We start from the raw sequence: 26894 nt of genomic DNA on the forward strand, positions 1-26894 counted from the left end.
TCAGAAGCTCTGCTCTGCTGCCCTCTGCTTGGATGCTCACCTTCCGTCGAACTCCTCGGGTCACTGATGCAGGTGCACCTTCAACTTATGCTGACCGCACTGCACGTATGCAAATCTCCCCGGAACAGCCAATCAGAAGCTCTGCTCTGCTGCCCTCTGCGGGATATGGGGGAGGAGGGATATTGGGGGATATGGGGGAGGGGCATATTGGGGGGAATGGGGAGGGGAATATTTGGGGATATGGGGAGGGGGGATATTGGGGATTATGGGGGATATAGGGGAGGGGGATATGGGGTTATGGGGTAGAGGGGATATGGGGGATATGGGTGAGGGAGGATATTGCGGGAATGGGGTAGGGGGATATGGGGAGGGGGGATATTGGGGGATATGGGGGAGGGGGATAAGGGGAGAGGGATATGGGGAGAGGGGATATGGGGGATATGGGTGAGGGAGGATATTGGGGGATATGGGGGAGGATATTGGGGATATGGGGAGGGGGTTATGGGGTAGGGTGGATATTGGGGGAGGGGGGATATTGGGGATATGGGGGATATTGGGTTACGGGGGAGGGGGGATATTGGGGTATATGGGGAGGGGGATATGGGGAGGGGGATTTGAGGTAGGGGGATATTGGAGGATATGGGGGAAGGGGGATATTGGGGGATATGGGGGAGGGGGATATGGGGTAGGGGGATATTGGGGATATGGGGAGGGGGGATATTGGGGGATATTGGGGAGGGGGATATGGGGGAGGGGGATATGGGGTGGGGGTATTGGGGGATATGGGGGATATGGGGGAGGGGGATATGGGGTAGGGGGATATTGGGGATATGGGGAGGGGGATATTGGGGGATATGGGGGAGGGGGATATGGGGGAGGGGGGATATGGGGTAGGGGGATATTGGGGATATGGGGAGGGGGGATATAGGGGAGGGGGGATATGGGGGATATTTGGGGAATGGTGATGGGCCGTGGGGTGTCTCACTTGTTGGTGCGCCCCCGACCTCTGCATCGGCAACCTCCCGGTCCTCAGGTCCGCCTGCCAGTTCCAAGGCCCTCTCCTCATGAACGGTGAGTGGTCTCTCATCAGCTGGGTCCCCTCCAGCTCTCTCACGCTCCCTGTTGTTGTGTGCGCGCTTCTCCTGTGGGGGACGGGCAGGTGGGTGGCAGGGATAAAGGGCAACAGTGTTAGGCAGGGATATACATGCAGGCTGAGCGGTTGTGCGTATATTGACATAGTTACGCAGCACATTAGGGTTAGGTTAGGGTTGGTTGCACCTAGGGGTGTGCCAGAAATCGTGGGGGGGTACTCACCCTGGCTGCCCTGATGAGGTCATTCACCTTCTTGTGGCATTGTGCGCCTGTCTTTGGTGTTACAGCCACAGCGCCGATGGCCACCTCTCTCCACAGGCGCCGGCTGAGGCGTGGGGCGACCCTGCAGCTGTGTCCGGGGTACAGGGCCTATCTCCTCTGCTCTACTGCGTCCAAGGGCGCCTCGATATCACGCTCCTGGAATCTCGGGGCTGTGTGGCGGGTAGCCATCTTGTCGGATCTCCGGGGGCGGGGGGGGGGGGGGGGGGGGGGGCAGAGTCTTTTGTGCTGTGACGCCGCCTGCTGTCAATGATGCCACCGCACATCTGCAGCAGGTGACGCGGTCACGAATGGCATCACGCCGCTACTAACCCATTCCGGGCCGGAGAATTTGCGCCGTTTGTGGGGGCCCGACGCCGGAGTGATGCGCACCGTTTTTGGCGCCAGGTCCCGGCCATCGCGCCGATTATCGGAGAATCCCGCCCCAGATCTCTTTTGGGCGACCTGACTAGACTTGCTACAATTATTTTCTAAAAGCTGCCTGAAGAAAAGGAACAGCTGACACTGCAAAATCATCAGCTCTTCATATAATTTGCGCCCATTTCCACTCCTCACTCACAATCATGGATTATAGTCGTACAGTGACTATATAATGTTCTCATTTCCCAATGACGTTCCCCCTTCTCTTCACAATGACATTGAAACTGTGCTGCTGTGCAGTTTAACTCTGACAGTTACCACTGTCCCCGGAGATCCGACAAGATGGCCACCCGCCACGCAGCCCCGAGATTCCAGGAGCGTAAATGGCCGTTGTTTAGGACCAGTCAGTTGGAGTTGGCCGTTTACATGTGGGTGCATTGCAGCCAAGGTCTACCCAATAACTGAACAACTCTGCTATGGGAGGGGGAATGCTTCAAAATCGTAAATTAACACATAGATCAGGAATGATTACAATTCTTTGGTTAGAAGCCTAAATCTTTTACTATCAATCATTCCTGTTATTCAGATGATTCCTGTGCTCAGCCTTGATTTATTTGTTTTATTTATCTTTTCTTCTAGGTGTCCTCTGGCTGTCCATTGTGGCAGAAATTCTTTATATCCTTTTGCTGGTTGTTGGCCTCAGCCTCATGTGCATTGAAATCTGTCACTACACAAACGTGATCGATGGCTTGAAACTGAATGCCTTCGCGGCCATCTTCACCGTCCTATCAGGTAATTATTTCATTATTTAGTATCTGCTTCTTGCGAAACAATGGATTGAGTTTATTTATAACCCGAGTTTGAGGAAATGACATAGCTTTGCGTAGCTTAAAGCAATACCGTTAAGTGGTTACTCCGAATCTGGTGTCTTTAGTCTTTGGGAATATGCATAATCAGTCCACAGTCAGCTAATTAATATGGACAGTGTGACATAGCTCACCCTGCTAGTGATGACACTGGGACAAGCATGTAAATTGTCAAAAAAGGCAACATATAGCTGGCTAGTGGTGACAAAAAACAGAAATTTAAATGGTTGATATGGAAGCAGGGATGACTGGATTTGATGGGAAAAGGTAATAGGTAGCTTTTAATGGGGGCATGAGAGCCTCGAGGAGAGCAACCTTTACTAAATGAGATGGCTCATCTGGGCATGTCTGAATCTGCGCAAAGCCTTTAATATTATTCAGGAGTTAATTTCTTCAGGGTCAGTTGTCACTACACCCAGTGAGATGGATAACTTTAAAAATAATCTTTGAATTTCTAGTGGCTGAAGGATCGCACAAGATTTCAATTGTTTTGGCTTTTACTGTAACAAACAAGCTAAAAGCAACATTGACTGCACACTATTTTTGTCGTCAATATTGATCCCTGTTAATGTTTCTGCAGAACCCACACCACAGACATACATTATGCCGCACTCTCCTTGGAATTATAGTCCTTATAAGAAGCAGTATACAGTCACTCCTTGCTTCCATTGCATTCATGTTTCCCCAGTTCGCCAGATATTGTGACTTCAAGTGACCATCTAAAGATCCCTCAGTGTTTGAAGAGTTTCCAAATCCACTACTTACTGTTGTTTCTCCCAGTCTGGCTTTGCCAGGACAAATCATCCAGTCTCTCTAGTTGGCCACGGGATGCATCTATCCCTGCAGCTTCTGGCTTTGGCATTTCACACAGAACTCAGCAACTTATCTTACTTTTTATTTGTTCTTGGGATGTGGGCATTTGTTGCTCACCCCTAATTGCCCTTGATCTGAATGGCTTGCTAGTCAATTTCATCGGGGGGGGGGGGGGGGGGGGGGGTGCAGTTGAGAGTGAACCGCATTGCTGTGTGGGTCTGGAGTCACATGTAGGCCAGGCCGGGTAAGATGGCAGATTTGCTTCCCTGAAGGATATTAGTGAACCAGATGGTGTTTACAACAATGGGCAATGATTTCATGGTCATCGTTAGACTTTTAATTCCAGATGTTTATTGAATTCAAATTTTGCTATATGCCGTGGTGGGATTCAAACCCAGGACCCCAGACCATTGCCCTGGGTCTCTGGATTGCTAGTCCAGTGATAATACGCCAACGCCTCCCCCCAAAAATGCCTGTGAAGTCTGGACAACTTCAAAGCTGTCGGGGAATTGAACACTGGTTTCCTGCATGACAGGCAGGGATACTAATGACTATACTAACGAGGAACTCTGCTGACCACACTAACTGCAGTCTTTACCGCTCTCTATATTTCCTCTTCTTTCCAAAAACCTGGAAGCTGAAGGTCATACAACTGCCCTAACATTTGTTTTCAGGTACGAAAACTTTGCAACTTGTTCAGCAAGCCTTTTGACTTGCGGACCCTCTTGTCACCAGAGTAATCACGTCACCCAGGTTTATTGTCGGTCATAATTCGGAACAAGTTACATGACCCCTTCCATTTCGCTGGTTAAAACAGAGCAACCTTATAAATCTCGCCATTCATAAGACAATGGAGATTGTGAAACTCATCCTTCAGAATAAATAGCAGATTTATGTCATCCACACTCAGTATCAATCTCATTTCTTCCACAGTGAGCCAGTTTGATCTCTTCCTGTTTTGTTACCTGGCAAAAATATCAAAAACATTTAAAAAACTGCCTCCACTTTGCAATGAACAATTTTGGCCTGAGAACATCACTTGACTCAAGTGAGACTCATTGTTTCACAAGAATACATAATTGAGCAAAATTGGCCTGGAGGAGTTACTGAGTCCAATAATATGAGAATTTTTTCCACACAGTAGGAATAAAAAAAATCATTGTGTCCCAGATAACAACGCTTTTAATGACAGGAGTCATGCTGAGGTTTTACAGCAATCTGCTGGGGTAATCCCTGGAGTCCGACATAAAGTGTTGGTTGCCACTGCTGTAACTGCTCAACTTCAAGAATAAATGTAATGGAAAAGCACATGGATGAAGTGAAGGGAGGACGTAACCCTGCAGCACTACTTTGAAATATGCCAAGGCACTGATTGGGGTGGGGGTGGGGGGGGGGGGGGGTTAGTGGGGTGGGGGGTTGGTGGGGGGTGCACAGATTCAGGGTTTTGAAAGGGAGGCCTGTTTCCATGGAGAATGCTCAGTGGGTTGACAGGAATGGTCTTTGAAGTGATGGCATCCTGGATCTCTCTAGGTGTTAGTTGGGCAGACGATGGCCAGAGTTCTTCAGCCATTGGGATTCTCCTTTCCTGCACACAGCGTGGTCCACCCATGGGTTTCCCAGCGGCATGGGATGGCTTCGATGAAAAATACCATTAATAAGCGATGGGAATGGGGCGGCACGGTAACGCAGTGGTTAGAATTGGTGCATCACAGCACCAAGGACCCAGGTTCGATCCCGGCCCTCGGTCACTGTCTATGTGGAGTTTGCACATTCTCCCTTAGTCTGCATGAGTCTCACCCCCACAACCCATAGATGTACAGGGTAGGTGGATTAGCCACACTAAATTGCCCCTTAATTGGAAAAAAAAAATTGGGTACTCTAAATTAGAAAAAAAGCGGTGGAAAGAGAGATTGCTGCCATCAAGAAACGTGCAGTTGGGGGACTGGAGAATCCCGCCTGATATTCTGAAAGGCATTCCAGAAGGAAGAGCTCAAGGATGCGATTCTCTGGTAGCTAGTGTTTTTCAGTAGCTTCTTTTTGCTGGACTCTATACTCCTGCCGCTTGTCAATGGGATTTCCCATTGATGCCACTCCATGCTGCTGGGAGGCGGGAGTATGCTGCCAGCGGAAAAGAGAATCCCAACGGCCGGAGAATTCCAGATCAAATGTGAGAAAAACACTTTGACCGAATGACTGTTGTGGCTAAAGTTTGTATCTGGGTTGATTGTTGAAATCGTCTACAGAAGAAGTGGTCTGTCATACACAGATTTACAACCTCCCTGTTCACTCTGAGCATTCATGCCACTTTCTCAGTGCAGCAGGTAAAATCAGCAGCACCTGCACAATTTTACATACTCACCCTCCTGACATCTTAATAAAGTAAAGACCTAAACTTGTACAAACTGAATAGAAAATGACTGAATGTTCTGGAAAGAAGGCACCTGGAATATAATAGGTTGTGTCAGCAAGGTGATTCATAGAGAGTCATAGAGGCCCACAACACAGAAGAGACCCTTCAGCCCATCATGTCTGTGCCGGTCAAAAACAACTACCGAACTATTCTAATCCTATTTTACAGCACTTGGCCCACGACCTTAGATGCCTTGTCATCACAAGTGCACATCTAAATACTTCTTAAATGTGATCCAAAGACTTTTCATAGCTCTGTGAAAAAGCTGTGCAATGTTAATATTGGTTTAAAATCACATCAGTAAGTCTGCACTAAGTAAATCACTGTTGCAGAGCAGCTTGCCGATCATGGGCAGGTGGTAGTCAGAATGCTATCTGAGGTCTCAGGCACGTTCAGTGGGGAGGGTAAGTAGTGACTGGCAAAGGGCAGCAGTTTTAAAACGCATCTTTAAAGAGCAGTGGTTAGATCAGATGTAGATCAAGTAAAAGGTAAAAGTAAAGTCGTCATTGTCTCACATGACCATAGGCTGCTTTGAAGGGGAGAGTTGACTGGCGGTTATTTGACCTGAGGATCACCACACCTCAGGCAAGGAGCCTTCATGTATAACCTCAAGTAATAAGTGTTCAGGGCAAACTAATTCCTGGTTTGGATTGTAATGCATGTGTCCAGGCATCTTACTGGCATTATTTAAGGAATTTGGCAGCCATCAGGAATGCCTCTCAACAGGGGCGAAATTCTCTGACCCCCCGCAGGGTCGGAGAATCGCCCGGGGCCGGCGGAAATACCGCCCCCCGCTGTGGCAGAAATTCTCCGCCACCCGGGAATTGGCGGGGCGGGAATCACGCCCCGCCGATCGGCGTGCCCTCTGCGCCGATCAGATAATCTCCTCCGACCCTATTAATCTATCTACCTGGCACATGTATCATCTACGTATCCTCGTTAATCTCCACAAGCACAAGAACTCAATTTTTCTAATTATACCATCCTTCAGCTCATTAATTTGTAATAATGTCGGCAACAATGGGCGGGATTCTCTGATCCTGGGGCTAAGTGTTGACGTCATCGTAAACACCGGAGCATTTTACGATGGCGTCACCTGGCCCCCAGGAGCAGCAATCCTGCACCACACAGGGGGCCAGCATGGCACTGGAGAGCCTCACGCTGCACCAGCTGCCGACACGGGCGTCAGAACAGGCGGTGCGGGTCCGCGCATGCACGCTACAGCCGTTGCGAGTTCGGGCATGTGCGCTATGGCCTCGTCGCAACATGGCGGAGAGCTACAAGGGCCCACCGCGGAGGAACATAGGCCCCCACCAGGATCAGCCAGTCTGCCGATCGGTAGGCCCCGATCGAGGGCCAGGCCACCGTGGAGACCCCTCCTGGAGTCGGAACCCCATCCCCCCCACCAGGCCACCCCCGCAGCATGAATGGCGAGGTCCGCTGGGTAGGACCACACGTGAACGACGGCAGCGGTACTTGGCTTAACTCGGCGGGCACTCGGCCCATCACGTGGGGAGACTGGCGCCGCGTCGACCGTGCCGGCGCCAAGGGAGCCAATTCTCCGTTTGCCGGAGAATCGGCAGACCGGCGTCGGAGCGGTGTTGCGTGCTTCGCGCCCCCGCCGGCGATTCCCTGACCTGGCGCTGGGTCGGAGAATCCTACCCAATATTTCTGCCTATGGCCCCAGCAATTCTAAACAGGCAAGCTGTTGTTCAAATTTCGTTCGCTATCTTCCTTGTGTTCCCATTGGAATGTGTTTACCATCAAATCACCCTTTCAACACCTTCAAATACTTTCCAGGCACATAGCTTTGGGCGGCATGATGGCACAGTGCTTAGCACTGCTGCCTCACAGCACCAGGAACCCGTGTTCAATTTTGCCCTATGGTGACTGTGTGGAGTTTTCACTTTTTCTCCGTGTCTGCATGGGTTTCCTCTGGGTGCTCCAGTTTCCACCCACAGTCCAAAGATGTGCAGGATAGGTGGATTGACCATGCTAAATAGCCCCTTTGTGTCTAAAAAAGGTTAGGTGGGTTACTGGGATAGGGCGGGGTGTGGACCTAGGTAGGGTGCATTTTCAGAGGGTCGGTGCAGACACAATCTAATCTAATCTCGATTTAATGACCTACTTCTGAAATGTAGGGATTCTGTGATTGTGATATAAATAAATTGGAATTACCTCAAAATTGTCAGACGAATTCAATACCTTCCTAAACCCATTACCACAACTTTCACAGAGACCAATGCAACAGAAGGCCAAGCCACCATTTCTGCCTGAAAGCAAACTTCTGTCAACACCGTAATGGGGAAGGAGGCGAACAGCATGAGTTGGCAATCACATTGGTTTATTAATCAATTTGTGATGTAAATCAATCAATTTCCAATCTGCGCACATGCCGTTCGGCCATTCGAAACAAAACCTGGACCCTCTCTTGTGACAGAAATGCTGTGGGTGCTAAAGCCTCAATATCCTTAGCGGAAAAGGAGTTGAGGTTTTCCCTTCTAATAACTATGCAGGGTGCATTCATAGGAAATGCATGCATTAAACATTGAGTGAAGCTGTGAAGCTCTTCCACAGTTGAAATGAGCATTTAATTTCCTGCGGGAAATGAGCGAACGTGGATAATGTTCCATAGAATAGAAGATTTTTGCTTATCCAATGCATCATCCAACAAAATCTGCCTGACAGAACAATCTACATTATTAAACCCCACACAATAGCAGTCCACCACCCGCACAATTCAAAGGCCTCCGCATCACATTGACGTCCATTGATATCTATTCTTATTTCAAAATTCTTCAATCCAGTTTGAATCAGATTTTAAGCCCTGGTCGATTAAAAGCAATGGCTCTGTTTACTTTAGTTCCATTGTGACTAAGGGCTGGTTTAATAGAGCGAGAAAGGGCAAAACAAAGTTTCGCGGGGTGGGGGGGGGGGGGGCTGCAAACCTGTTTGCTATCCAACCAGCCCGCTCTAAATTGTCACGCCCAAATATGGTGAGCATATCATTAAACTTCATTTGCATTAATTTCAATCTCATTAGCCAGATTGAAGTCAAATGCAACTGCTTCCTGGGAATTAACCAGCTCCTCAGCGAGAAATCACGTGGGAGTGTTTAGTAACCGTTATTCAAAATGTGAAGCAGACGCAATGGCTGCCAACGGGAACTGAAGCAGTGAGTAGCCATTTCCATTATCCGGCATGCAGCTCAAGGGTATTGGAGTTGCTACCCCAATGTTCAGGGGTGTGTGTGGGGGGGGGGGGGAGCAGTGTGGGGCTTTTAGTCTGTGAGGCCTTCAAGCCATCTTTAAATATTGTGGATAACAGGGGCAACTACAGCTGCTACTTGTCTGTCCTATCAAACACTTCCAGGATGGAGCCCTGATCTTGGTTCTCTGCTGAAGCTCCTTTTGACGGTGAGCAGCCTCTAGCTTCACATCTGAATTCTATTCCTGATGAGGAATTGGCCTTGTTAGTTGTGAGCTGTGATTGCTGCTTGCTCCTTTTTGGGGCTACAGGTGCATGGAGGCTGATGTTGCTGTTTCCTTCCTTTTCTGTAGTCAGAAAGAAGGACAATTATTTCTAAGATACCTGGGTCCTGGAACACCTAGCTCAGGAGGATATATAAGTCCATAAGGGAGTCCAGTTTGAAGCAAGAAAATGCTGCGGGATCTGGTGTGCAACTTTGTTCCAAATGGGCCACCTGCTAACACCGTTGAAGAAATGCTTTTGCAGATTGCTGATGCTTTTGTTGCTGGTGTGGTGGGTGCTGCATGAACTAGCAGTTACCGTGGGTTAAACACGCTGGACGTCAAGGATGCTCAACTGTACCTTGAGTGCCATTAGCATATATGGATGTCTGATTTGGTTCCGGTGAGATTGGGCCGTGTGGGAGGGTCTGCACAGCTATGGCTCCTGGATGGAGAATGTCACTGACACATGGAACAAGTAACACATTGATGGACAGATCATTTCCATGAAACATTCTGGACATAACAAATTCTCAGTCTTATCCTCCATTTCAGCACATCATTGGACTGTGGGTGGAAACCGGAGCACCCAGAGGAAACCTGTGAGGATTGAAACCGTATCTGTTTGTTTTTTGTGTGAAATGAGCTGAAATAGCTTTGTATTGGTAACAATATGGAATGGTGATGTTTCCTTGTAGTTTGGTGGTTAGAGTGATATGTGGAATGTTACGTAGTTGATTTTCAAATCTTTGTTACTGCTGACCGCTTAATAAACAAAATATTCTCAAGTGGCTTCTCGTGGGTACATGGACCTTGTCTCAGACAATGATTATTTAATCCCATTTCAATCAAACTTTAAAGCCTGAACAATGTGGGTGAACTGGAGAAGTGGCAGCACCAAAAAGGCAGCAGCCAACAATCAAACACTCAAGAGCTGGGCTTCAGCACTGGGGATATCCCACGACCAGAAGGCAAGTGTGTGGATCAGGGGAGGGCACCTGAGCACAGTCTCCATAATGTTCCTGGTAAGGGTCTGGCATCTAGGGGCCCCTGTTGTCGTCGGGAGTGAGTGTGCAGCGCAAGGTTTTCCAGCACAACTGGCTCGGTGGGTGGCACTCAGAAGGCGGGCATGGGGAAGATGGGGAAGGTTTGGGGGATTTCAGGGTCTCAGGGTGGAGGCCCTAACTGGTTGTCGGTCTATCTCCTCCAATTCCTTACAGATATAACAATATGGCTAGTTATGTCGGTCCCACAAAGGCTTGCGGTGCTGGTGACAGTCCAGGTAGCCAGACGCCAGAGAAGGCAGTAGCGTCGACGCAGGCTGGAGGCCGCACCTCATGTTCAGGGGCCAGCCACACACACCTGAAGGCCTGGCTGAACATCAGGCCGAGGAGTAATCCAGAGGAGGATGCCAGCGACAGCCCAATGTGTACAGGCGTTTTTGGTCTTTCGAGGAGATGACGGATAGCATGTGCCACAGGAGACTCAGTCTCAACAAAGAGACAGTGTGGCAGCTGTGCCACGTTCTTGCGGGCTTGGCACCCTGTGGAAGAGGTGGACACCCGTTCCTGGTGGCTGTGAATGTCACTGCAGGCCTGAACTGTGTAACCAGATCATTCCAGGGTTCGAGCGGGGCTTATGTGGCATTTCACAAGTTACAGACCACAAGTGCATCCATGAGCACACGGGTCCCCTGTATGCTCAGCCATCAGAATTTATCAGATTTGAGCTGGACCAGGCCCATCAAGATGCCCAGGCTGCTGGATTGTCTGCCATCACCGGGATGCCCCAGCGCACGGGGTAATTAATGGCATGCATGTTGCCTTGTGCTCACCAGGGCATCAGGGAGTGCCCTTCATTAACACTCCCTGAATGTTCAACTCATGTGCGGCCACCACCTCCAGATCATGCACGTGTGTGTACGATTCCCATGGAACAAACATGATGGCATGGTAGCACAGTGGTTAGCGCAGTTGCTTCATAGCACCAAGGTCCCAGGTTCGATTCCCGGCTTGGGTCACTGTCTGTGCGGTGTCTGCACGTTGTCCCCGTGTATGTGTGGGCTTTCTCCGGGTGCTCCGGTTTCCTGCCACAGTCCAAAGACGTGCAGGCTAGGTGGATTGACCATGCTAAATTGCCCTTAGTGTCGAAGAAAAGTTAGGAGGGATTATTGGGTTACGGGGATAGGGTGGAAGTGAGGCTTAAGTGGGTCAGTGCAGACTCGATGGGCCGAATGGCCTCCTTCAGCACTGTATGTCCTATGTACACTGGTCCCATAAGGGAATACCCATGGGCTGGGTTTTCATATTCTAGTTTACTCATCCGCTAATGAGGGAGCTCCACCCCTCAGCGGGGAAGCTCATACTCCACGAGACCCAAGGATAGCCTAATCGGCCCGCCACGTGGGTCTTGTGCAAGTTACAACATTCCTCCCACCCCTTCCCCCTACAGTCCAAAACACAGTCCAAAAAGGAGGGCACGCAGGAAGGGCCTTGCACCTGTCTGCCCGTGGCTGCCTCTCGGGTGTCGTTGCCGCAGGGCCAGGTGGCGTACAGCAGTTGGGTTAGCGACATTTCCTCGTTGATTATCGCAATAGTACCACCATCAACAGCGGGTTGACAGGAGATTCATCGCAGGCAACACCTGATAGTGGAACGTCCATCTCAAAGCCTGAATCATCGGCATCCAGCATCTCAGCATTGAAACCCCCATGGGATGGTGCCCGCGGCGACGATGGCACCCTACTGTACTGGCCCCTTCAAAAAGGCATCGCACAATATGGAGGTTCTACTGCAGAGATGATCGAGGTGCCTAATGATTCCCGGTCCTGCACATGAACCTAGTATGACTCTTGCCCGGTTTGCTGAATGATAATGCTCGGGATCCACGTGGCACCGTCTCTGGAATTGCATACATGCGTCACCTGGTGCGAACCGTCTGTGTGGAGCATTATCGAGAGAAGAACACACCAGCTGCTCCTGTCCATGGCATACCTTTCCGCCAATAATGGGTAATGCCAGGAAGAGGCAAGTCTTAAGCCTACGACCCAGAAGAATTTCCACATGCAGGGAAAAGGAAGCATTCCAACGGTGAGCCCACTGTTGAATTCTGGCCGTCACGATGGGAGGGAAGGCCCTGTTGCCCTTGAATAACCCTGGAAGCGGCTTGTGATCGGTCAATACTGTGAACTGATGCCCATAGACGTATTGGTGGAGCTTTTCTGATGACAAAGATCATGGCCAGATCCTCCTTCTCCATTTGGGCATAGTTTTGCTCAGCTGCGGCCAGTGTCCTAGAGGCGAAAGCATTTGCGCGCCCCTTGTCCGACGTGACATAGAACACCAATGCCATATGGTGAGGTGTTGCAGATGACCAACAGCGGCTTTGCAGGATCGAAGTGAGTCAGCGGCTGAGAAGAAGTGAGCTGCTGTTTCACCTCACCGAATGTCATCTCCGGCGGCTGTCAGAATGCCCATACCTGGTTCTTCTTGAGAAGTCTGCGCACGGGGCCAACATCGTCACAAGGCCCAGAATGAGCTTTCCATAGTAATTGACGAGCCCCAGGAATCAACGGAGTTCTGTCGCTCCTCCCGGCATGGGGGGGCCTATCGGATGGCACGCACTTTGTCTTCAATCGGCCGGTGGCCCTCCCTGTTCACGTGGTAGCCCAGATAGGTTACCTCACAGGTGGGAAAAATGCATTTCTCTCTACGGAAGCAAATGCCAGACTCTCCAAAGCAATGGAATACCTTGCCTAGGCTATTCAGGTAGACTAATACATCATCCAGATAAACCACTATGCATGGTAGGACCTGCAAAATATTCTCCATTACACACTGGAAAATGACACAGGCCAACGACACACCTAATCTGATGTACTCGTATAGCCCCTGATGTGTGTTATGTATGTATGAGACTGCGGGTACAACATCAACTGGATGTACACGTGACTCATGTTGAGTTTGGTGACTGAGTGACTCCTGGCCAGCTTGGCATCCTGGTCCTTAATCCTCAGCATCATATACCTGTCCAGCCTGAAGGCCCTATTCACCATCAATTTATAGTCACTGCAGAGGTTATAGTTGCTGCAGAGGCAGTCAGTGCCATCGGGTTTCATTACGGGGATGACCAGCGCTGCCTAATATGCAAGCTTCATCAGTCGGAATGTCCCTAAGCCTTCGAGCCGATCGAGCTCCACTTCTACCTTTTGCAGTAGTGTGAAAGAAACTGGGTGAGCATGAAAATATCTTGGTTGTGCCGCAGGGTCCATGTGCATCTTTGCCATGGCCCCGTGGATCATTCCCAGCCCAATTTTGAAAACTTTGGGATACTTTGCTCATGCCACATTGAGGCTCGGAGTTTCTTAAAAGTGTGCCTACCGACAACCAAGACAGCGGGACTTGTGTCCAATTCCGTTAGTAACGGGTGACCATTAACTCGAATGTGGACGACTTTGAGTGCGGAAACGCAGTTCAATTGTAGACAATCATCCATCGACTTTTCCACAGAAAAAGTGTGGGACCGGGGTGGGCGGCCATGCCGTGCAGGTTCGATAGACGGATGGACCATCCCACGGACGCTGGTCCCTGAGACCATGCCGATCACATGTCCCGCAATGCCCAGAGTCTTCCACATCCGGATCGGGGGAGGGGTCCTACTCAGTTACCACCAGCCCAATGTCCATCGGGTTGCCGCTCAGGTTACCTGGTCAAGGGGGCACCATGCTCTGGGAGGGCTTCCATCCAATTCAATTGTTGTACAACCTATCCTATGCTTTCCCACAACAGGGCAACCTCCACAGCCCTCTTGAAGTTCAGCTGAGGCCAACATCACCTTCCACTGGATTGTTGTGTTACGAATGCTGCAGACCAACCTGTCTCACAACATTTCAGAGGCATGTTCACAGAATTCCGCGAGTTTCCTGAGATGCGGCAAAAATTCCGTTATGGACTCCCATGGGGTTTGTTCGGCCACATTAAAATGCTAATGAAGGACGAAGACCGATGGTTTGGGGTTGAAATGATCTGCCACAAGGCAGGCCCGCGAATGACTTTGAGTCCGGGGCGGTGAGGCACGTTCTTTATCACATGAATGGTGGGCACACCACAAGTCGTCAAGAGAATCATGGTGTGACATTCATCTCCGATAATAGAGTTAGCCCAATAAAAACATATCCGCTCGACATATTGTGACCAATCTTCAACATCAAATGTTTCTAGCTTCACAAAACTTGGCATCACTGTGGCAGATGAGGCAGCCGGGTACAGCAAAAGTGGCACCATCTGCCGCTCCACTTAATCCTCGTCACCAGTGTTGAGTTCACAGAAGTAGCCACAAGGGAAGCATAAGGAATGAAAGATTTATTCACAGAAGAACGAAGACACTATATACACTAGTCCCAGAAGGGATGACCCGTGCCCAGCCCACACTCATGCCAGGGTTTTGATATTCTGATTTGCTCTCCCGCTGATGAGGGAGCTCTGCTCCTCAGCAGGGAAGTTCCTACTCCACAAGACTCATGGGAAGCCTAATTGGCACGGCCCCATAGGTCTCATGTAGGTTACAACAGTTCTCATATTCCAAATGATGAGGAGTGCCACTCACTCCCCTGTGTTATGATCATAACTATCAGCATTGCAAGGGTTAATGTAGTGTCGAGAGAAGCCACTAGAGGGAACTACAGTTACAACTATGTAAGACAGTGATGCTGGACCTTAGGGGAGGAGTGTATGCAGATGTTAGCTCGTGAAGGTCAGAAGAGCAGATAGTGAAATGAAATGAAATGAAAATCGCTTATTGTCACAAGTAGGCTTCAAATGAAGTTACTGTGAAAAGCCCCTCATGGCCACATTCCGGCGCCTGTTCGGGGAGGTTGGGATGGGAACAAGTGGGTGTAGATAATGGTCTAAACCAGCAGTGAGATCAGTTGTAGATCAGCGTAATTTAGATGTTATTAGTCAACTGTGTATTCTTGGGGCAGCACGGTGGCGCAGTGGGTTGGCCCTGCAGCCTCACAGCATCAAAGGTCCCAGGTTCGATCCCGGCTCTGGGTCACTCTCCGTGTGGAGTTTGCACATTCTCCCCGTGCTTGCGTGGGTTTTTCCCCCACAACCCAAGATGTGCAGGCTAGGTGGATTGGCCACGCTAAATTGCCCCTTAATTGGAAAAAATGCATTGGGTACTCTTAATTTTAAAAAACTGTGTATTCTTAAGGAGTACATGTCGAATCAAAGTTAGCTTTGTTTAAGTTCACACTATTTTGTGGTCTTTGGGAACACTACGCCAACCATCCTGAAATAAGCAACACAAAGAACACCATATCCCTTGATTGCAAGTATTCCGCATGGCTTGAATTTAGATCCAGAATTCCGGTAGTCAGAAATACTGTCTGGAGCAGATGGTTCAAACGCAAGACCCCTGGTTCAGAGGTGGGAGTGCTACCAATAGGCCAAAGGCTCAGTTCTCAAGTGAAGCTGAAAAAAATGATTTGAGAAATTCACAATCTCTGCACTGCTTTCCCTCATGGAACTTGCACTTAACTGATGGTACTAAAGTAAGCATTTCATGTCCATGTGATGGTTTCAGATTTACCACAGGTTTAACACAAGGACATGGTTTCAAAGCAGCTCTTCTGATTGCTGCCTGGATTCCCCGCATAACGGCACTAAATTGACAAAGGCACTGAGTTCTTGATCGTGAAATGTGTCCTTCATTATTCCGCATTCCGCAGCATCAAACCTGTCAGTTTAAGCAATGCGTGCACTGATTGAAATTCTCACACACCAATCACCATCGTGATGCATTTAACATTCACCTTACTCACTTGTGCGGATCCGCAAATGCATCAGAAACTATTTAATGATCAGTGAAGCCTAAATGTTCTGAGACAGAACATCAGGATCTGATTTGCTGTAAGGGTTTTCTTGCATCAGATTTGCATACCCACAGATTTGATGGTAATTCCTTTCGTAATATTAATGAATAGCTTCTGAAAAATTAAGTGTGGGGCAATCTCTCGAGACTTGGAAAAACTCTGCCACAAAGATACTGTTTATTAAAGATTTACTTGTTTCCATCGCCGGATCGACAGGAAGTACGTCAATAAAATTAACTCATTAACCTTTGGAGGAATTGCGCAACAACCACTTCCATTCACATTGGGTGTTTTTTTCCTTTAAAAGCATTTTCCATTATTTTCTAATGTTGAAATGATATTCAGGCTATGTGGCTCGATGGTTTTTTAAAACCAGTTTTTGGGATGTGGTTGACAAGGCTGGCATTTATGACCCACTTCTAGATGTCCCTGAGAAGGCAGTGATGGGTATTCATCTTGAACCATTGCAGTCCATGCGGCAGAGGTGCCCTCTCAGTGCCGCTAAGTTAGGGAGCTCAAGGATTTTGAGCTTGTGGCAGTGAAAAAATGGCGATTATTAGAAAGGATAATGAAACCATTGAAAAAGGTTCAGGCACGGAAAGCAGTCATGTCAGGAATCGTGACACAAACACCCGAACAGGAAACACGAAATGCGGGCACAGAATTCCATGTTGTGAAAATGCAAGCACCAGATACCTTCCATTTGATGGGTTTTGGTATTGTTATGGGCCAGGGTTTAGAGAACCCCAAAGTGTATCATGGAGTTCACCTGACCCACAATTCTTAATAGATTGTGGTATGGGGAGCACACGGCCCACTCTACAGGTGTGGTATAGCAGAAATGGAAAAGTATTTTTTAAAGCAAAACAACGTTTATTTTATGACCTCAAGTTAACCTTTTTAAAACATACAATGAACATCTTAGCAACCATTAATTCAAATACAACCCCCAAAGACTACAACACTAAGTAATCCTTTAAGCTTTCCTTCTAACATCCATAAGACTTAAAAAAGAACTTTTAACAGAAAGCACATCAGGTTAAAGTCACTACTGAGAGCAGTTATTAGTTTTAAGTCCCCAAAGGATCAATTTACAGTTTTTACCTTACAGAGAGAGAGACTAATACCCCTTCTGGCTGTGACTGCAGGTATCCAACTCTGAAAACGAAACCAAAACACACCCTAACACAGTCTAAAATGAAAGTAAAAAGCTGACAGACAGCCCAGCTCCACGCATTCTCAGACATCACTGCAGTAATAAACTCCCATTTCTTAAAGGTACTCTCACTACAAACATTTGTATACAACCCATTTATAAACACCCATTTCTTAAAGGTACTCTCACATGACAGGTATCACTAAATTCTCAGACAGGGCTGGCACAGTCAAAGTGACATGAACCAAACAAAACAAAAATATCAGTCAGGATATCAATCTGAATTACCATATGCTGCCCGAGGAGGAAGTATCAAAAGGGCTGACAGTCACTGCAAATTGTTCCTCCAGTGAAACCGAGGCACATATTAGAGCTCAAACATAAGACACAGTGATTAGATCCTGTCTTGCAATAGGCTTGTGAAATTCATGCCAAAGATAATACATGTAATGACTCCCATCAAATCGAGCACATCCATAAAGTTAGGGGAGCAGTGACCCACCCAATTATTTTTTTGAAAGCAGAACAAGTAAGTAAAGAATCAAAATCAGACTGATGTGGCGAGGTTTGTCTATTGCAGCAACCATGAACGTACAAGGTAAATTCAGGGAGTAACTAGCATCACACTTTGATAAATCCTCTGTTTCATATAGCAGTGTTGCTTCACAGCACCAGGGTCCCAGGTTCGGTTCACGGCTTGGGTCACTATCTGTGCGGAGTCTGCACATTCTCACTGTGTCTGCATGGGTTTCCTCCAGGTGCTCCGGTTTTCTCCCTCAAGTCCCAAAGACGTGCTGTTCGGTATTTTGGACATTCTGAATTCTCCTTCAGTGTGCCCGAACAGGCGTTGGAATGTGGCGACGCGGGGATTTTCACAATAACTTCATTGCTGTGTTAATATCAGTCTACTTGTGACAATAATAAAGTTTACTATTACAGCTTATGGCCTTATGTCTCATAGAACATAGAACATAGAACAGTACAGCACAGAACAGGCCCTTCGGCCCTCGATGTTGTGCCGAGCAATGATCACCCCACTCAAACCCACGTATCCACCCTATACCTACCGTAACCCAACAACCCCCCCCCCCCCCCCCCCCCCAACCTTACTTTTTTTTAGGACACTACGGGCAATTTAGCATGGCCAATCCACCTAACCCCATCGCTACTGGGAGTTTATTACTGCAGTGATGTCTGAGAATGGGTGGAGCTGGGCTGTCTGTCAGCTTTTTACTTTCATTTTAGACTGTGTTAGGGTGTGTTTTGGTTTCGTTTTCAGAGCTGGATACCTGCAGTCACAGCCAGAAGGGGTATTAGTCTCTCTCTCTGTAAGGTAAAAACTGTAAATCGATCCTTTGGGGACTTAAAAGTAATAACTGCTCTCAGTAGTGACTTATCTCCATCGCTTCTTTCCCATAAAATCCAACAGTCAGAGGTTGAGACCTTGTTGTGCCTCCGGCACTCACTCTGACTGCCTTGTTGTGACTGCTCAGTGGGGTAGGTAATCTTGTACTGGATCCCAGGTTGGATCAGCATCTCACAAGTCACTTGAAATTGCTTTGTGGTCTCCACCCAACATGGTGTGGTAATCGAAGATCAGGATCTAAATCAATTTACGGGATGTGGGCATCACTGGTTAGGCCAAAATTTATTGCCCATCGCTAATTGCCCTTGAGCAGGTGGTGGTAAACTGTCTTCTTGAACTGCTGCAATCCATATAGTGTAGGTACATCCGCAGTGCTGTTAGGGAGGGAGTTCCAGGATTTTGACCACGTGACAGTGAAGGACAGTCATATTTTTCTAAGTCAGGATGGTGAATGGCTTGGAGGGGAACTTCCAAGTGGTAGTGTTCCCATGTGTGTGCTGCCCTTGTCCTTATAGATGGTTGAGGTCATGGGTTTGGAATGTGCTGTCGTAGGAGCCTTGGTAAATTCCTGCAGTGCATCTTGGTATGCATGGCTGCTACTGTTCATCGGTGGTGGAGGGAGTGGATGTTCGTGGATAGGGTCTGAATTAAGTTGGCGGCTTTGTCCTAGATAGCGTTGAGCATCTTGAGCATTGCTGGAGCTGCACTCATTCAGTCAAGAAGAGTATTCCATTACACTCCTGACCTGTGACTTGTATGTGGTGGACAAGCTTTGAGGAGTCCGGAAGTAAGTTACTCATCTCAGAATTCCCAACCTCTGACTTGTTCTCATAGCCACAGTATTTATACGGCTGGTCCAGTTCAGTTTCTGGTCAATGATGTTGATAGTGAGGGATTCAGCAATGGTAATACCATTGAATGCCAAGGGGTGATGGTTAGATTCTCTCCTGTTGGAGATGGGCATTGCCTGGCATTTGTTTGGTGCAAATATTACTCAACATGGTGATTAATGATTTATGGTCAGTCTCAATGTGGAAGGCAAGCCCATCAGATAGTCAGAGAACCTCACTACTGCCTTATAACTGCCAATGCTTCCTTTTCTATGCTGGAATAGTGTTACTCTGTTTCTGTCAACTCTCTGGAGCAAAGTATAGAATCATGGAATCACGACAGTGCAGAAGAAGGCCATTCAGCCCATCAGGTCTGCACCAACCCTCTGAAAGAGCACCCAAACCAGGCACCCACCCTATCCCTGTAGTCCTATCTAATCTGCACATCCCTGGATGCCAAGGGGCAATTTAGCCTGGCCAATCCACCTAATCTGCACATTTTTGACTGTGGGAGGGAACCGGAGCACCTGGAGAATACCCACGTAGACACGGAGAGAAACTGCTAAGTCTACATAGGCAGTCACCTAAGGCCAGAATTGAACCTGGGTCCCTGGCGCTGTGAGGCAACAATGCTAACCATTATTATCCAGGCTTCCTGTCACCTTTCTTATAGACATGAATAGTCACAGCTCCAAGGCCTATTGACGGTGCAAAAGCGGCCACCATGTTTTGCAATTTTGGATTGTGACGTGACAGTATGTCTGCAGAGACCAGCTTTTCTTTCAGACTTTAAAATGCATTGGGTCCTTTGATGCCCCAAAACCATTGTTGGCCCTTCCTTGAAAGATCCCTTCCACGATAGTGGGTCAAATTTGAACAGATTTGCCAACTCAATTGACCATATTTCGAGGAACCTCTGGATGTCTGTGACACACTTTAGTTGTGGGAATTTGCTGATGGATCATAGGATCATAGAATTTATAGTGCAGAAGGAGGCCATTTGGCCCATCAAGTCTGCACCGGCTCTTTGAAAGAGCACCCTACCCAAGGCTAACACCTCCACCCTATCCCCATAACCGAGTAACCCCACCCAACACAAAGGGCAATTTTGGACACTAAGGGCAATTTAGCATGGCCAATCCACCTAACCCACACATCTTTGGACTGTGGGAGGAAACCGGAGCACCTGGAGAAAACACATGCACACACGGGGAGAACGTGCAGTCTCCGCACAGACAGTGACCCAAGCCGGGAATCGAACCTGGGACCCTGGAGCTGTGGGGCAATTGTGCTAACCACTATGCTACCGTGCTGCTCTTTTTGCTTTTTGAGGGTCTCCAGTGTAACCCTGTCTCTGTATGATGTGCCCCAGAAATTTGATAGTGGTTTAGGTTAATTCACATTTCTCATTTAAAGAAACCTGCCTCTTGGAGGCCCTTGAGAACATTCCAAGCTCTGTGTTCATACCCCTCTCTTATAGACCCATTGTGTCATCCATGTGACAAATGACTCCTCGCTTGCCTTCTAAGCTGCTGGATAAGGTTTGTTTCAATATCTTCGGAGCTGATGAGAAGTCGAAGGTAAGGCAATTAAAACAAAAGCATCCAAATGGCGAGGTAAAGGCTGTTAGCAGCCTTGATTCTTGGCCAAGGGGGATTTTCCAAAACCCACTATTAGCATTGAATTTGAAGAGGACGGTGTTGACAAGCTTCACAAGGCTGTTGTCCACTGACGTCATTGGTTGGACTTAACTCTGAACTGCTTTGTTTAATCGCGTGAGATCAACGCAATGCATGATCAAGACTTGGAGACTGTCACCAGCCCTGACTACCAGGTTGGTTCTATGATGCTTCTGTGTCGGATTTGGCAAGGTTCCTTTTTGACCTTTGACAGTAGAGGATGTTGCACCATCCTTTGGGTGAATAGGCACATCGGCATGTCATGAGGAAGCAGTGTCATATGGTATTCATGTATGAGCTTACCAGGCCCCTGGTAGAGTGGTCGGAATTCTCAGTGGAATTCAGTCACACAAACAAATGAGTTAGGAGCAGGAGTAGGCCACTCAGCCCCTCATGCCTCCTCCACAATAAGATGATGACTGACCTGATTATAACCTGAACTCCATATTCTCATCAGTGGGTCACTGTCTGTGCGGAGTCTGCATGTTCTCCCCGTGTCTGCATGGGTTTCCTCCGAGTGCTCCAGTTTCCTCCCACAGTACAAAGACATGCAGGTTACGTAAATTCCCCTTAGTAACCAAAAAGGTTAGGAGAGGTTATTGGGTTACGGGGATAGGGTAGAAGTGAGGGCTTAAGTGATACAGACTTGATGGGCCGAATGGCCTCCTTATGTGTTCTATGTTCAACCTTTCACCTCCTTACTTATCAAGAATCTCTCTAGCTTTGCTTTAAAAATATACAAATACGCCATTGCCCTTTGAGGAAAAATGTTCCAAAGATTAATAACTCTCTGAGAGGAAAAAAAGTTCCCTCAACCATCCTAATATCTGGTTGAAGGACTTTGTCCACCTTTTGTAAATTGCCAAGTTGCACGCGTGTATTTCTGCTTCGAGATGCTTTGATTACGCAAAATATAGAGGGTCTTTGCGATCTGTTGCCCCTTGTGGCAAATGTTATAAGAGATGTTCGGTGTCACACAAAGAACTCTGGGAGCATGTTTGAACGGTCAGGGCAGAATTTTCCCAAAAGGCTCTGACTGAAACCGGCCTGTTTCTCTCCAGAAACGCAGCTGAGTTTTCTGGTCCTTAGTGCACAGAAAATCTGGAAGCGTGGTTCACGCCATCAGTCTGGCGGGACCTGATAGAGCCAACAAGGCTGGCTCCAAAGAGACCCAGGCGCCATCTTTACCTTGTATATAAAATAAGTTCCCCCAAACCTCCCACAGGCATGGAGGACCACTCCTACATGCTTCGGGCTACCTCACCTCCTCCCCCACCATGGATGTATTGGGGGGGGCACTCTCCCCCGCACTACGGAATTCTTGTAGGGCATTCTCTCCTCACTATGGAATTATCGGGGGGGGGGGGGCACTCTTGTCCCCACAACATGGACGTTTTGGAGTGCACTTTCCTCCGCACCACAGAAGAGGTGAGGGCCACTCTCCCCCATCCCCACCCCCATCAAGGCTCTGTCATCTCCCCTCCACCACACATAAGGGGAACACCCCACCCCCCACCCCCCCCCCCACCTGTTATGTTACTGGAAAGAATGCTAGAAGTCGTCCAGTAGTTGAAGGAAGGTTTATTGTGCTACACAACTTAAATGATTACGTGAGCTCTTACTTACAGAACTGTACTTGTAAAGGTTACACTTCTCTATGCTCTGCAACTAGGCCTGACCACACTAGCAGCCCTGAGCTCACTTCCGTCCCAGTTCTCCTCACCGTCTGTTCAGTCAAAGTGAGGGGGAGGGCCTTCGGCATCACTCTTATGCATCCCCGTGTTACCCCCTGGTGGTATTTCCATTTCCCATCAGCCCCTTCTGTACACACTCAAGTGAGGATCACTACATCCCCCTTTTTCACTTTTTTTTTCACAGTTGCAGAGCCGTAACTAAACACAAATCCAAACACAGTTAGTTTTATATACAAAGACAGAACAGAGCAATGATAGTGTCAGTCCATGTTCACAAGTTCAGACGGCTGGGTGCACATCTGATCCGGGTAGACCTCCTGAGTGGGCATGGAGATCCAGAGTCTAATGTTGGAAATGCAGATTGACGAGGTATAACCTTTAGCAGGTCTCGGCGATTGCGTCAAAACAGTGTTCCATCGTCAGACTTCACAACGTAAGATCGTGGCGATATTTGGCAGAGAACCGTCGCCATGTTAGACCAACCCCCAGCCGGGTGTCGCAACCTCACGGCGTGTCATTGATTGCTAACGGATGCAGTACTTTTGCCTGCCGGTCATAGTGTTGCTTTTGTACCTGATGTTGGTGACGCATCTTGTCCAGGACTGGCGAGTGACTGGGATTGGCGAAGTGTAATGCCGGTAGCATTGTCCGCACATCTCTATTGAAGAGCATTTGAGCTGGTGATAGCCCAGAGCTCAAAGGCGACGAACGGTAAGGCAAGAGGGCCAAATGTATGTCGGACTTTGAGTCAGCAGCCTTGCTGATTAGTTGTTTAATAATGTGGACACCTTTCTCCACCCTGCCATTCGATTGAGGAAAGTGTGGACTCGACGTCACATGCTTGAAATTTTACTGTTTTGCGAATTCCAACCACTCCCAGCTGGCAAAGCAAGGGCCATTGTCGGACATGACTGTCTGTGGGATGCCATGCCTGGAGAAGGTTTCTTTGCAGGCCTTGATGACTGACGCCGCTGTGAGATCCGGGAGTTTCAGTACTTCCGGAAAGTTGGAGTAGTAATCGATGAGCAGAACATAGTTTCAGCCCATGGAGTGAAATAAGTCTATGCCAACTTTGTCCCACGGTGACGTGGCCATCTCATGCTGCTGCAGTGGCTCCTTACATTGTGCCGGTCAATGTCTTTGACATGTGTCAAATGTGAGCACCATGTTCGTTATGTCCTCGTTTATCCCAGGCCAATAAACGGATTGTCGTGCTCTCCTTTTGCACTTTTCGGCACCAAGGTGCCCCTCGTGAATCCTGCGGAGCATGTCCGCCCGGAGCCCAGTGGGATGACGATTCTGTCATTCCGCAGTATGATGCCATCCACCATGGACAGTTCAGTTTGGACGTTTTGGAACTGTGGGCACCGCCCTCTTGGCCAGCCATGCTGAAGGTTGTGTATGACTTGAAGGAGGGTGGCGTCCTCCTGTGTTGCCTGACGAATTTGCTGCAGCCTCTCGTCCGTTGCTGTGAGTGTCTCCCTGCACCACTGTGCATGAGCTTCCACATCATTAATGGAAGCCAGAGGCAGATTGTCAACGTCAATGGCTCAGGATAAGGTGTCAGTTATTATTAGGTCCTTACCAGGGGTGTAGACCAGCGTGAAGTCGTACCTCCGCAACTTCATCATCATGCGTTGTAGGCGCTGCCTCATATCATTGAGATCTTTGTTGATGATGTTTACCAGTGGCCTATGATCAGTTTCCACGAGAAATGTGGGGAGACCGTACACATAGTGGTGGAATTTGGTCACGCCTGTGATCAACCCCAGGCACTCCTTCTCTATCTGTGCGTACCTGCACTCTGTGGCAGTCATCGCTCGTGAAGCGTAAGCCAGTGGGACCCAGTCCGACTGGTCATTCTGTTGCAGTAGCACCGCACCAATTCCATGTTGACTGGCATCGGTGGAGATCTTTGTAGGTTTTGCTGGGTCAAAAAATGCCAGCATTGGAGCTGCCATCAATTGGTGTCTCAAATCATCCCATTCATCTTGGTGATGTTGGGTCCAGGCAAACTCCGTGTCCTTCCTTATCACTTTCCTTAACGCCGTCGTCCGTGCTGCTAGGTTCGGTATGAATTTGCCAAGGAAGTTGATGAATCCCAGGAATCTTAGCACCACTTTCTTGTCATGTGGCCGCTGCATGCTCTGAATTGCTGCGATCTTCTCAGTGTCCGGCTTCACCCCGTGCTCTGATATTGTGTCACCCAGGAAGGTCAGAGAGGACCGTGCGAAGGTGAACTTGGCTTGGTTGAGCTTCAGCCCAAAGTGGTGGATTCTTTGGAAGACTTGCTTCAACCTCGCAATGTGGTCTTCCTTTGTCGTTGACCATATTATGATGTCATCAACATAGACACGGACGCCTTCAATGCCTTCTGTCATCTGCTCCATTATTCGGTGAAATATTTTGGATGCAGATATAATCCCGAAGGGCATCCGATTATAACAGTACCGTCCAAACGGCGTGTTGAAGGTACACAGCAGTCAGCTGGAATCATCGAGCTGCATTTGCCATAAGCCCTGTGAGGCATCAAGCTTGGTAAATATGCGAGCTTGTGCCATTTCGCTCGTTATCTCCTCTCGCTTGGGGATAGGGTAGTGTTCCCTACGGTCCGGGTCTGGGCCCAGGACTCCGTTCTCCACGACGTAGCCAAGGATGGCCAGTCTGTTTGTGTGGAAAACGCATTTCTCCTTGTTATAAGTGAGGTTTAATTTCTGTGCCGTTTGGAGAAAACGGTGGAGGTTGGCGTCGTGGTCCTGCTGGTCATAGCCGCAGATGGTAACTTTGTCCAGATACGGAAACATGGCCCGCAGCCCGTACTGGTCTACCATTCGGTCCATTGCTCGTTGGAACACCGAAACCCCGTTAGTGACGCCGAAGGGAACCCGGAGGAAATGGAAGAGGCGGCCATCGGCCTCGAACGCCGTGTAGTGGTGGTCCTCCGGGTGGATTGGGAGCTGGTGGTATGCAGACTTCAGATCCACCGTGGAAAATAGCCGATATTGGGCGATCTGGTTAACCATGTCGGCAATTCTGGGGAGGGGATACGCGTCTAGGAGCGTAAAGCGATTTATGGTCTGACTATAGTCGACGACCATGCGAAATGTTTCCCCGGTCTTGACGACCACCACCTGAGCTCTCCAGAGACTATTATTGGCCTCTATGATCCCCTCACTGAGCAGCCGTCGGACCTCCGATCAGATAAAGACCCTATCCTGTAGGCTATATCGCCTGCTGCGAGTAGCTACTGTTTTGCAATCTGGAGTGAGATTGGTGAAGAGAGGAGGGGGGGAGATGCGCAGCGTGGCTAGGCTGCAGATAGTGAGTGGGGGCAGGGGTCCGCCGAAGCTGAAGGTGAGGCTCTTGAGGTTGCACTGGAAATCCAGGCCTAATAAGAGGGGCGCGCAGAGGTCGGGCAGGGCATAAAGTTTAAATTTCGAATAACTAGCGCCTCGAGTTGTGAGCGTAGCGACGGTGCATCTTTGGATTTGGACTGAGTGGGAGCCCGAAGCGAGGGCAATAGGAAAAATAGGAAGCGAACAGCGTCTTACCAGCTCTGGGTGCATGAAGCTCTCGGTGCTCCCGGAGTTAAAGAGGCATGGCGTGCTGTACCTGTTGATCTGGACCTCCGCCATCGAACTTCGTAGGTGCTTGGGGCGGGATTGATCTAGGGTGACCGCGTTGAGTTGCGGGCCGCGTGATGGGTGCCCCGGGAAGTCGTAGTCTTCCGAGTAGGCGTTCGGTCGAGTAGATGCCGGTACGTTCTGGCGAGCTTGATGCAGGATCGCTGCGCTGAGTTGCGGGCCGCGTGATGAGTGCCCGGGGAAGTCGTAGTCTTCTGATGAGCTATCTGAGCATGGAGATGCAGATGAGACCCATGGATCGCACGTGGTGAGCGGCGAGGAAGATGGCGACCGGGATGGGGGCCCCCATGAGTCGCACGTGGCCGGCCGCATGGTGGGGGTTTGCCAAGATGGTGGCCCCCATGGATCGCACGTGGTGGGA

General features: G+C 48.9%; 1 protein-coding gene across 2 annotated transcripts in view; it reads left to right on the forward strand.

The window, feature by feature from the left end:
• LOC119953195 (germ cell-specific gene 1-like protein) overlaps positions 1 to 26894 on the forward strand; it is a 227516-nt gene that overhangs the window by 41691 nt on the left and 158931 nt on the right. For both annotated transcript variants that reach the window (XM_038777187.1, XM_038777188.1), the window contains one exon: positions 2371 to 2523. In XM_038777187.1, the coding sequence (XP_038633115.1) occupies positions 2371 to 2523 (153 nt within the window). The remainder of the gene's footprint in view (positions 1 to 2370; positions 2524 to 26894) is intronic.

Source organism: Scyliorhinus canicula, chromosome 18 (genome assembly GCF_902713615.1).
Source record: "Scyliorhinus canicula chromosome 18, sScyCan1.1, whole genome shotgun sequence".
NCBI lineage: Eukaryota > Metazoa > Chordata > Chondrichthyes > Carcharhiniformes > Scyliorhinidae > Scyliorhinus > Scyliorhinus canicula.